The sequence below is a fragment of the Euprymna scolopes genome, chromosome 20, assembly GCF_053919585.1.
Source record: "Euprymna scolopes isolate OS-2025 chromosome 20, ASM5391958v1, whole genome shotgun sequence".
Taxonomy (NCBI): Eukaryota; Metazoa; Mollusca; class Cephalopoda; order Sepiida; family Sepiolidae; genus Euprymna; species Euprymna scolopes.
The window spans coordinates 2,256,214-2,269,441 of NC_136501.1; the positions used below are offsets into that span (position 1 = coordinate 2,256,214).

The window sequence follows — 13,228 nt, forward strand, 5'->3', positions numbered from 1 at the left end:
ATAATTTAAACAAAAAATTCAGTTTGTTTAAAAAAATTTTTTTTAATTTTTCAGATGGAGAAACTAATCAAACAGATGAGTGACCCTAAAAATGGTGTCCAGGTTCGCACGCAGAAGCATTACCTCAAACCAATACCAAAAGCTTTCACAGGTAAAGAAAAAACAAAAAAAAAAATTTCTACCTTTTTTAAATTTCCTTCTACTTCTACTTCGGTTAATGTTATGCTCTTGCATCTTCTATTAAGTCTCTGCAACCTCGGGAGCCTAGAACACTTTTTGGTATTTATTTGCTTCCCCATGAAAGCTAAATGTGATACAAGGTCGTTTTTAATGTGGGCGGAAAACCAGCTCCCCAAAAAGGGGCACTCTGGAAGTAGGTTTAGAACACTTTTTACAGAATACAAGCTCTTAATTTATACACTTTTACTACCCCTTAAAACGTCTGTTTCTTACGAAGTCTGTGATTGGTTAAAAAAAACAACCAATCATTGGTTGGCTAATGTATTTTTCTAGGATTAGGTGTCCACAGAATTTCCAGCTTTATTTCTTTTGTACTGTGAACATTGAAAAAGTGAACATACCGTTGCTATCTCCACGGATAACACAGCAAGAAGACACTGTGGCCGTTCTTAGCGGTACAGAAAGGCATGACTCCCTGTTTCTAAACTCCAGAGTAATGAACAAGACAACATAAAAACGAAAGATTGCTACAATCACCAACAATTTCCTCTACTGTCTGCCTCAGTCTAAAACTAAGTGCAAATTCTATGAACAAAGTCTCTTTTGTAGAACTGCTTGCTGACGGGACTGCTTTCCAGCTGACTACAACATAGTTGTTTTTAAGTCCAGTGTTCTTATTGGTAAGTCCTCTTAAATAATTAATTTCTACCACTTAGAATGATTACGTTGTTGTATCACCGACCACCTGACACTCATCAACCCTTATCCTCGAGTGGTCTTAAGGCCTTAATAAGTGGTAACTCCTATATTAAAAAAGGACAAATCTCAATTATTTGCTAGACATACTTCTTTTTCTTTCTGTTTTTTCAATACAAACTATTATAATTTCAAACTGTGTTGTGTTCTCGCGGCGGCGTCACAAGATATTTCATACCGCATACCTAATTGGGAAATCCCAATAGTTCTGAGCGATGCAGATTTTTTAACAATGTACTTTTTTTATATGGGATAATAATGTTGATCACCTGTTCTTAGATTACCGAATTTAATGCTGGGTCTGGTGAGTACCGAATGGGTGACCATTTATGAGAACAATGGAATTCTCTGCAAAAGGAAAATACAGCCCTAATGATGCCTTAATAGCATCTTTCTTTGGATTATTCTTCCTATTTCCCTGTTATACCAACATGCAAAAATTTAAATGTAATGCGAACAAATATCTTTTTGCACAACTCCCCATTTAGGATAACCCTTAAAAACAGTAGCCCTTGCATCTCAGTGGCAATATGCCTTATTTGGAAATGAATAAAATAAAAATTTTAAAAAAAGTATATTATCATGTTGTTTTTTTTTTTGGTGGTATTCCAATTTCAAATAACTCTAGACTTTTGGAGATTGATGCAAATGTTTCAAATAAAGCTGGCATCACCTTCAATCTCTGCTGCAGATTTTCGCTAATTTTACTCTCAGTTCAGAAAAATAAATTTTATTTTAACCTTTTTCACATTTTAATTACTAAGAAATGTTCAATCACGATGTTTATCAATGATAATGAATTTTGGTCAGAATCTAAATAAGTGCTCACAAATCTTCTAAAATTCCAAATTGATAAATTTATAAATTTATAAATTGATAAATTGATAAATTGATAAATTTATAAATTTATCAATTCAGCAATTCACGTGATATTCATTATTATTTTGGTGTGAAAATTTAATGATTTTAATGCCAAGAAAATCATTTAGCAATAAAATAATCAGATTTAATTGCTTTTCACAATAGTCTTGTTCCTATTTCTTTGCCTCTCCACCAGGGCAGAGTTAGACACAAGGTTGGTTTTAATGGGGAGAAAACCCAGCTCCCCAAAAAAGGGCACTCTGGATAGGAACAAAAATAAAAATTGTTTCAGTTGTGAAGGATTTCTCCTCCACTGACCAAGGACAGAAAAGGTGAAGTGTAGTATCAGAACAGGTACTACACTTTGTTCCTAGCCAAGTCTTGTTAATCAACCGATCTATATAGCAAAGGTCAATTTAGTGTGTGAGTGTGCCTATTAATGGCAACATAAGTAAAATCTGTGTTGAAAGTCGGATGAAATCCCCCAAAAAGTAGATTATGATTGTTGAAGAGTAAAATACATGTAAGGTTCTGTGTATTTTACCCATCATCTCCAATTTGTGCCCCCACGACGTAGACACCCTCGACAAACCCGACAGGCAGCTAATTCCAACCCCCACACAGTAGAGATCCCTAGATGTAAAAGATCTTTCTACTCCAGTAGTTTCTTCCCCAGGACTGCTAGACTCTGGAATTCCATTCCAGGTCTCTGCTTCCCTAACTGTACTGACATGCAGAAGTTCAAGTGTAACGTGAACCAACATCTTGCTGCCCAAATCCCAACATAGTGCCCCAGCAGTTGCTGCCCCTGATAGTAGCCCCCTACACCAAAGTGGCAATGTGCCTTGTTTGGGGTGAAAATGTAATTTAAAAAAAAAAAAAAAAAAAAAATCCTCTTGCGATGTTGTTCATCATCCAACTCACAATCTCCTTTACAATTATCCTCGAGTAGCTTTTTGGTCTTGATACAAATGTAATTTTTTTTTTTTCACATGTATAACAAGTAATATAATGGCCACTTTTTTTTCTGACGTGAAAAATCTGACAATTATTTTTCTTGTTTCAGCCAAGTTACTTTCTAGTTAATTACCCTAAAATCAGACAATTCAACTCTGGACATTGCCATTACAACACCAACCGCCGCCGCCGCTGACCTTTAACTGAGAACGAAGAGTCTGTGTTGTGTCCTTGCCAAACTCTAAGAATAAGCCTGTTTATTAGCTGCTTCCAGATTAAACGCGTTATTCTCTCAAGAAGTCATTCATGTATGAGAGGGCAAGCTATACAGCCAATAAAAGCATCTCATATCATTTCTTCCTGTATCGGAGGCTGATTTTATATTGCAATCTTTACTTCTCAAACTTGTTTCCATGTGGCTAAGGAATATCCCCACTGGTTTTCATTAGATCACTGAAGTTAAGCAATATTGAACCTAATCTATTCTGGATGGGTGACATCCTGCAAAAAAACTGCAAAACCTAATTTGATTAAAATCTTCTCGCTTGAGCAAGATGTTTGTTCATCACAAACAAAACATTTGCCACTTGAACGTAAATAGATTAATTACTATTTGGGACCATATTCAGAGGTGATGAGCAAGATGTTGGTTTACATTACATTTAAACTTCTGCATGTCAGTATAATCAAGGAAATAGGTAACAGGGAGTCCGGTACATTCATAATTTTGGAAGTTTTTTTTTTATATATAGCATTATCACATATTACATGCCGCATACATAAGCATCCGTAATCCAGAGTCATCAGCATAAATGGTGTATAAGCTTTACAGTAAAAACTATTTTAATAAATGCACTGACCTTTTAATATTCATATTTCCGTATTTACGTTTGTATGGGTGTAACATTATTCATTTTTATATATTTTCACATTTTCTCAATGATGCTGGATTATTCAAACCTTCCGGTTATTTATTCAGCAGTTATCATAATTTAGCGGTAACTCATTTCACTGTGATTTTGTAACTCAACTAACTAGTTTTATATATATATATATATATATATATATATATATATATATATATTACCGTTTTATCTGTTTGGTTACATATGTTTCAGATGTTGGAACATATTTACGATCCAACAGCCTCGTCAAACCTTACAGAAGTGACTTCTGTAAGGTCTGACGAGGCTGTTGGTCCAACATTTGAAACATATGTAACCAAACAGATAAAACGGTAATAAAAAAATAAAACACATATTTGCTCTGCAATAGTATTGAGCACTCTCTTCAGGTTTTTACTAATTACCAGTTTTACCAAATATATATATATATATGCTAGCAGGGAAACCCATCTTTTTTCGGGATTGAATGAGGATCAATAAATGTTCCGCCCTCCCATACTTTTATTGTCATCAAAATTGGTGAAATCGCCCATTTTTTTTAATCAAATTGATTGATTGGCTGCTCTAGTTAGGGATCCACTCTCCCACAATGTACCGGGAAGAAGCTTCACATGCCTCCTCGCAGTGAGCTAGTGCCCAATACATTGTAGTCTGCATTGCTCTGTAGAGAATCTACAGTTGATTTTATAAAATTATTTGTAAATAATGAGTTGAATTAAAATTCAAAACGCAAAATTCGAGTGTCCTGGTTTGTGTTCTAAACAGAAGCGTCCATTTTGAACGTGCTGCTGTTGATTTTATGAAATTATTTTTACATAGTAACTTAAATTAAAGCTAAACATACAAAAGTCAAGTATCATGGTTTAGTTGTGTGCTGAGAAGAAACATTCATTTCGAACGCGACTCTTTTTTTTCTTTTTTTTTTTTACACAGTGATCACCACTTATCAAGGCCCGGAAGCCACTCAGGGATAAGGGTTATTGCAAGTACATTACGTTAGTGAGGAGTTTTGCTGAAATGTTTACTTAAGGGGGCGGTTCATTAGGAATTTGTTAACATTGGACTTGAAGACATCCAAGTTGTAGTCCGGAGGGAAGCAGGCAGACGGAACAGAGTTCCACAGGCGTGCAGTTCTAAGAAAGAAGCTTTGTTCATGGAATCTGCGTTTTGATTTAGGCACAGATATAGAGTGGGGGAAATTTGTCACAGTGGATTCAGCTAGACGGGTGTTTTTCGTGAAAGATTGGCGAGGGGGGACCAGAGATTGGAGTTCTGACAAGCATCTGCCATGGAAATAACGATAAAATAAGGACAGGCTCGCAACGTCTCTTCTGTGGGAGAGAGGTTGCAGGGTAGAGAAAAGGGCATCCCCCACTAAGCCACGAAGTCTATTTTGTACTCTGTCAAGGCAGGATAGGCTGTTTTTAGCAGCTCCTGCCCAGATATGGCAACAGTATTCCATCCTTGGACGTACTTGGCTTTTATATAGATAGAGAATTGCATCCGTAGTGAGATATCTTCTGGAGCGGTAGAAGGATCCAACCATCTTTCCAGCGACCTTGGCAACAGACTTGATGTACGTGTTCCACTTCAGATCAGGAGTAAAGGTCAAACCCAGAAGCTTGTCAAAACACGGGGCCTCACCCAGACGAGAGCCATCCATCACAATTGATGCCAGATGGGGATCAGAGCGTTGATGATGTAAGGATAGCAGTTTGGTTTTGGATGCATTAAAGGTAACCAGCCACCTCTTCCCCCACTGAACCACGCGCTCGAGATCAGAGGAGAGAGAATCAGAGAGAACTTTGTCATTTACAGCCTTTGATGTGTTGCCGTAGATGGTCGTGTCATCAGCATAGATGTCAACGAATGACCCTGTCTTATGAAAAAAATCTACAGTTAATTTTATAGGCTAGGCCTTTCTGCTTGTGTGGTGATAAAACTTCTCAAATGCACTTGTGATGTTAGGTTGTATAAAGGTGTTAACTTTGGTCAAAATCGGACTTTCTTTTCTTAAATGGATTTTTTTGATTATAGGTTTTCGATACTTATTGCATTCTGATACAAAAGCTACTTAAGAACACTCCCCGACACATCAAGTATCTTTGTGTAAAATTAAAAACAAACCAAGCCAGCTATTTCTGTCCTTAGGGAACAAACTGACACACACAAAGTGACTTATTTATATATATATATATATATATATATATATAGTCATCCACATACAGTACTGTTTCACGGCTCATCAGTGCGGCTAGACAGGCAACTGCCTCAAGCCAGGATCGAAACCCGAGTGCCCAAATGTCAGTCAAGGCTTCTCACCATTACGCTATACGGCTGATGCTGTGTGAGTAATGAATAAATGATGTTTTGACATTGGCCAAATGCCTCCGCTCGATTTGTTTACACAAAGAGCGTCGCTTAATACACTAATTATTCCTGGTTAATATTTTTCAGAGGTAAAGCAACCAATGAATTTTATGAGATTCATACAAGAGTGCTCAATACTAAAGTAGAGCAAGATATACATTTGATTTGTTTTACATAAGCATTTATATGTCGCTATCAGCACTGCGTGAAGGGATCTCTAATTACATCTAAATGGCTAACCGAAACATCTTCATGAATGTGTAGCAACATATAAATGTTTATATGAAATAAATAAAAAGTTTGTGTGTGTATATATATATGACTGGAAAATCTTATACGAAATAGGCTTTATTCAACTTATAAGTAAAAGCCAAGAGAAAAAATGTTATTTTAACAAAGAAAATAAATTAATTAATTTTCCTTTTGCTAGTCAAAAAAAAAATATATATATATATATACACACTCAACTGATCAGTGCTCTTTTTTAGTTTGTGTTGTTGAATAAAAAAAATGAAATACAAACAATAAAACAAGAAATCTTTTACAAAATTGAGATTATCTCCCTTACTTTATCAGTCGTAAACAACATCAAGAGAAATGCTCAGTTCAGTTTTTATATTTTTGGGTTCTTTTTTTTTTCTATTTGTTTTTTTTTTATAAATTTATTTTACTTATTCATATGTAATATTATCTCAGTTGAAATATCTTTACTCTCTTGGATATATCCAAAGAAGTTATAAGACGTGTACCTAAGATCACATGAACGGAATAAAATTTATCTGACATAAAATTAAGTCTGTAGAATTATCAAAGTTAGACATAGATGTGCCAAATCGATATTTGATTTTGCCCAGCCATTTCCGTTTCTCTATTGGGAATCCATGTTTTTATGATAAAAATTTGAAATTATTTCCTTTCAGAAAATACTTTATCCAACTAGGATCGTTTGTCCGATGGCTATTTTATCAGTAGCAAATTAATATTAAAATGGATGCCAGATTTTTTCTCAGCAGCCAGTTTTTCTTATATATAATTATAATGATAATAATAATAATAATAATAATACTTCATTATTGCCTTTTCTCAACATTTATATATAGTGTAATAATTTTACTCATATTGGTTTGTTTTATTTTATGGAATATCAACCTTTTTCGGATTATTTAATGCCGAATCCAGTAATTTTGGAAAAAGTTTTTATGCTTCAAGTTCTTTGTATCATCGAACACTCATTCATGGAAATTGATTGGCTTTTTTTTTTGTATAGGAAAATTGCTGATTGTTTTTGACTCTGCAGAACAAAATTGAGTTTGCAAGAGGAAAGAAAAAAAACAACATTGTTTGGTGCATTTTAGGTCAGAAATTCAATATCTTCAGACGGTCGGATCTTGTAGCACCAGATACTGATATTGAAAAAGATGTGCAGAAAATTAAAATATTTTGGCGCAATTTTAAATTACAAAATTACCTAATATGTGACTGGTATTATAAATATTAAAAAAAATAATTACTTCATTCAAACATAGCATAATGCCAGTAAAGTATAAGAGGATACTATGATAAGGACCAAATTTATATAGAGGCAAGTTGTGTTGGTTAGTAAGATGTTTGTTCACATTAAATTCAAATTTTTGCATGTTGGTACAGTCATTGAACAGGAATTAGAGAGGGAATTCCAAATGAAAGAGGTCTAAAGATAGGAAAGTTCTAGTAATCGTAGAGATATCTACAGTGAAGGTGTGAGATTTTGCTGCTCGTCAGGTGGGTTATTTCATTAAGGAGGTACAAATGCACTAAGTTCATTGGAACACATTCGATGAAACAATTTTTTCCTTCACTCTTTTTTTATTCTTTCCTCTTTACGCATTTTTTTATTTTTTCATTCGCTCTTTTTCTTTTTTTTTTCCCCGCTTTTTCATTTTTTTTTTGTTCACTTTTTTCATTTTTTTTTGTTCGCTCTTTTTCATTTTTTTTTGTTCGCTCTTTTTCATTTTTTTTTTTGTTCGCTCTTTTTAATTTTTTTTGTTCGCTCTTTTTCATTTTTTTTGTTCGCTCTTTTTCATTTTTTTTTTTGTTCGCTCTTTTTCATTTTTTTTTTTCGCTCTTTTTCATCTTTTTTGTTCGCTCTTTTTCATTTTTTTTGTTCGCTCTTTTTCATTTTTTTTGTTCGCTCTTTTTCATTTTTTTTTGTTCGCTCTTTTTCATTTTTTTGTGTTCACTCTTTTCATTTTTTTTTGTTTGATTTTTTTCATTTTTTGTGTTCGCTCTTTTATCATTTTTTTTTGTTCGCTCTTTTTCATTTTTTTTTGTTCGCTCTTTTTCATTTGTTTTGTTCGCTCTTTTTCATTTTTTTTGTTCGCTCTTTTTCATTTTTTTTTGTTCGCTCTTTTTCATTTTTTTTTGTTCGTTCTTTTTCATTTTTTTTGTTCGCTCTTTATCATTTTTTTTTGTTCGCTCTTTATCATTTTTTTTTGTTCGCTCTTTATCATTTTTTTTGTTCGCTCTTTATCATTTTTTTTGTTCGCTCTTTTTCATTTTTTTTTGTTCGCTCTTTTTCATTTTTTTTTGTTCGCTCTTTTTCATTTTTTTTTGTTCGCTCTTTTTCATTTTTTTGTGTTCGCTCTTTTTCATTTTTTTTTGTTCGCTCTTTTTCATTTTTTTTTTGTTCGCACTTTTTCATTTTTTTTTGTTCGCTCTTTTTCATTTTTTTTGTTCGCTCTTTTTCATTCCTTTTTCATTATTTCGTTCCTTTCTAATTTTTTTCAATTTTCTATTTTTTCGTTCCTTTCTAATTTTTTTCATTTTTCATTTTTTCGTTCCTTTTTCATTTTTTCGTTCATTTTTTCGTTCATTTTTCGTTCGTTCTTTTCATTTGTTCTTTTCCATTTTTTCCTTCACTTTTTTCATTTTTTTCCTTTGCTATTTTTTCCATGTTTTGTTCGTTCCTTTTCATTTTTTCGTTCGTTCTTTTTCATTTTGATCTTTTTCGTTTGTTGTTTTCCATATTTTTTCGTTCATTCTTTTCTATTTTTTCCTTTGCACTTTTTTCATTTTTTTATATGCTTTTCTTATCTTGGCATCTTCATCTTTTCCTTTTAAGATTTTTGTTTTTCTTCCATTCAATGTCTCTTTATTACTATCTCTCTCTCTCTCTCTCAAATAGTATATTTATTTATATGAACATTATTGGCTACATATGTGCACACATGTAGCTAATAATATTTGTATAAATAAATATACTATAATTACGGTCTGTTTGTTCATCAAACACTTTTGGATAAATACAGGAGTTTCAGTGAATTTACATTCAGGAACTACAACGATACAACCATTTTATATATATATAGAGAGAGAGAATGTCATGGTCTGGGGCTGCATGAGTGCTGCAGATATTGGAGAGTTACATTTCATTCAGAGAAACATAAGCTGCAACATGTACTGGCAAATATTGCAGCAGAGCATGATCCCCTCCCTCCAGAAACTAGGTCGCAGAGCAGTGTTCCAGCATGACAATGACCCAACTTCAACTTGGATGTCTTCAAGTCCAACACAAACAAATTCCTGATGAACCGCCCCCTTAAGTAATGACACTTTATAAAATCTCCAATATACTAACTATTACTACGATACTATCCCATTGATTACTGTACATACAATAACCCTTATCCCCGAGTGGCTTCTGGGCCTTGATAAGTTGTTACCTCCATCTAAAAAAAAACACACACACACACACACACACATCCAAGACAACCACTGCTTTACTGAACAGGTCAAGTATAAAAGTGATGGACTGGCCAAGCATGTTTCCAGACTTGATCCCAATAGAACATCTTTGGGGCATCCTCAAGTAGAAGGTGGATGTGTACATAGTCTCAAATATCCGCCATCTCTGCGACGTCGTAATTGAAGATAGAAGAGCATTCCAGTGGCTACATGTGAAGCTCTGGTAAACTCCATGCCCAGGAGAGTAAAGGCCGTTTTGAATAATCATGGTGGCCACACAAAATATTGATAGTTGACATGTTGTATGTTAATATTAACAACTTTTCATAAGGGGTGTACTCACTATTGTTGCCAGGGATTTAGCTTTTAAGGCTATATTTTTAGTTATTTTGAGGGGAAAATAAATTAACTCTATTATATATGCTGCAGACAGACTACTTTTCATTGTGTCAAAAAATCATTCTTTCAGTGCTGTCCTATGAAGACATACTTAAATATTTTAAGAAATGTGAGGGGTGTACTCACTTTTATTTATATATATATATATATATATATATATATATATATATATACATACAGGGTGTCCACAAAGTCTGGCTGCATAATCTACACGGTGCCCACAAATTCTGGCTATATAATCTACACAGTGCCCACAAATTCTGGCTGCATAATCTACACGGTGCCCACAAATTCTGGCTGCATAATCTATACGGTGCCCACAAATTCTGGCTGCATAATCTACACGGTGCCCACAAAGTCTGGCTGCATAAGCTACACGGTGCCCACAAAGTCTGGCTACCTAATCTACACGGTGCCCACAAAGTCTGGCTGCATAATCTACATGGTGCCCACAAAGTCTGGCTGCATAATCTACACGGTGCCCACAAAGTCTGGCTGCATAATCTACACGGTGCCCACAAAGTCTGGCTGAATAATCTACACGGTGCCCACAAAGTCTGGCTGCATAATCTACACGGTGCCCACAAAGTCTGGCTGCATAATCTACACGGTGCCCACAAAGTCTGGCTGCATAATCTACATGGTGCCCACAAATTCTGGCTGCATAATCTACACGGTGCCCACAAATTCTGGCTGCATAATCTACACGGTGCCCACAAATTCTGGCTGCATAATCTACACGGTGCCCACAAATTCTGGCGTCATAATCTACACGGTGCCCACAAATTCTGGCGTCATAATCTACACGGTGCCCACAAATTCTGGCTGCATAATCTACACGGTGCCCACAAATTCTGGCTGCATAATCTACACGGTGCCCACAAAGTCTGGCTACATAATCTACACGGTGCCCACAAAGTCTGGCTACATAATCTACACGGTGTCCACAAAGTCTGGCTGCATAATCTACACAGTGCCCACAAAGTCTGGCTGCATAATCTACACGGTGCCCACAAAGTATGGCTGCATAATCTACACGGTGCCCACAAAGTCTGGCTGCATAATCTACACGGTGCCCACAAAGTCTGGCTGCATAATCTACACAGTGCCCACAAAGTCTGGCTGCATAATCTACACGGTGCCCACAAAGTCTGGCTGCATAATCTACACGGTGCCCACAAAGTCTGGCTGCATAATCTACACAGTGCCCACAAAGTCTGGCTGCATAATGTAACTAGATTTTGTGGACACCCTATATATATATATATATATATATATATATATATATATATATATTCTATTTTATTTTTATTAAGGTAACCATGTTTTCACCTGAAATGTATTTATTTGAAATCACATTCTGCTGCACAAGCACCTGCAAGGTAGCCACCATTGGTTGCATCATTTTCTTTTTTATCTCTTTACTCTTTGCATTCATTCTCTTTTTCTTCATCTTTTTTATTTTCCTTTATTTTTGTCTTGCCTCTTTTTTGCAAATTTTATCTCTCTTGTTTTTCATTTTCCTTTAGTTTATATACCTCTCTTTCTCTCTCTCTCTCCCATTTTTTTCCTTTTCTTTCTTTTTCTTCTTTCTCATTTTATGACTTCAATCTTTATCTTATCAATAAACTATTCCTATTGGACCTGTTTTCTCATTTGTTCAACTCCATTTGCTATATTTATTTGACCTTTACCCTCGTAAAGATATCTACTGCATGTCAAACATCGTCCAACGAGTGTTGCACTGCTCGTTGTATATTCCATTAGGAATATTCATATACGAAATTCAGTTTGCAGCCAATCCAAATAAGTAGAAAAAGAGACGCAAAAAGATATTTACAGTTTTTATGCTTTTAAAAAACTAAAAAATTCAAAATGTCTGCTCATCAGGTCATTTGATCATGTGGCTTGGTTAACTTACAATATAATGTTTTTTGTAAAGATACAAGCTCGAAAATTTGAATATGTGCGTGGTGGATGTCCGTATATGACATGATCGAAGAAATTCAAGTCATGTCAAGTACTTAGTATGATTGATAGTTTTGTGGTAATTAGTGAACTGACCTGTGCGTTTCATCACTTTGTGTAATTTGAAATTTATACAAATAAACATTCAACATAATCTTATTTTATGTGTAATTTGAAATCAATTAAATAGTTGGTCCATGATCAATAAAATAGTTGGTCCGTGATCAATAAAATAGTTGGTCCATGATCAATAAAATAGTTGGTCCGTGATCAATAAAATAGTTGGTTCATGATCAATAAAATAGTTGGTCCGTGATCAATAAAATAGTTGGTTCATGATCAATAAAATAGTTGGTTCATGATCAATAAAATAGTTGGTCCGTGATCAATAAAATAGTTGGTCCATGATCAATAAAATAGTTGGTCCGTGATCAATAAAATAGTTGGTTCATGATCAATAAAATAGTTGGTCCGTGATCAATAAAATAGTTGGTTCATGATCAATAAAATAGTTGGTTCATGATCAATAAAATAGTTGGTCCGTGATCAATAAAATAGTTGGTCCATGATCAATAAAATAGTTGGTCCGTGATCAATAAAATAGTTGGTTCATGATCAATAAAATAGTTGGTCCGTGATCAATAAAATAGTTGGTTCATGATCAATAAAATAGTTGGTTCATGATCAATAAAATAGTTGGTCCGTGATCAATAAAATAGTTGGTTCATGATCAATAAAATAGTTGGTCCGTGATCAATAAAATAGTTGGTTCATGATCAATAAAATAGTTGGTCCATGATCAATAAAATAGTTGGTTCATGATCAATAAAATAGTTGGTTCATGATCAATAAAATAGTTGGTCCGTGATCAATAAAATAGTTGGTTCATGATCAATAAAATAGTTGGTCCGTGATCAATAAAATAGTTGGTTCATGATCAATAAAATAGTTGGTCCGTGATCAATAAAATAGTTGGTCCGTGATCAATAAAATAGTTGGTTCATGATCAATAAAATAGTTGGTCCGTGATCAATAAAATAGTTGGTTCATGATCAATAAAATAGTTGGTTCATGATCAATAAAATAGTTGGTTCATGATCAATTAAATA

The 13,228-nt window shown here is 34.3% G+C and overlaps 1 protein-coding gene across 1 annotated transcript in view; it reads left to right on the plus strand.

The window, feature by feature from the left end:
- The window catches only part of LOC145241291 (regulator of G-protein signaling 7-like), a gene marked incomplete in the record, with an annotated part of 531,541 nt that overhangs the window by 283,052 nt on the left and 235,261 nt on the right, over nucleotides 1-13,228 (plus strand). Inside the window, 1 exon segment of the mRNA XM_080104037.1 lies at nucleotides 55-151. Within this exon segment, the coding sequence (XP_079960163.1) occupies nucleotides 55-151 (97 nt within the window).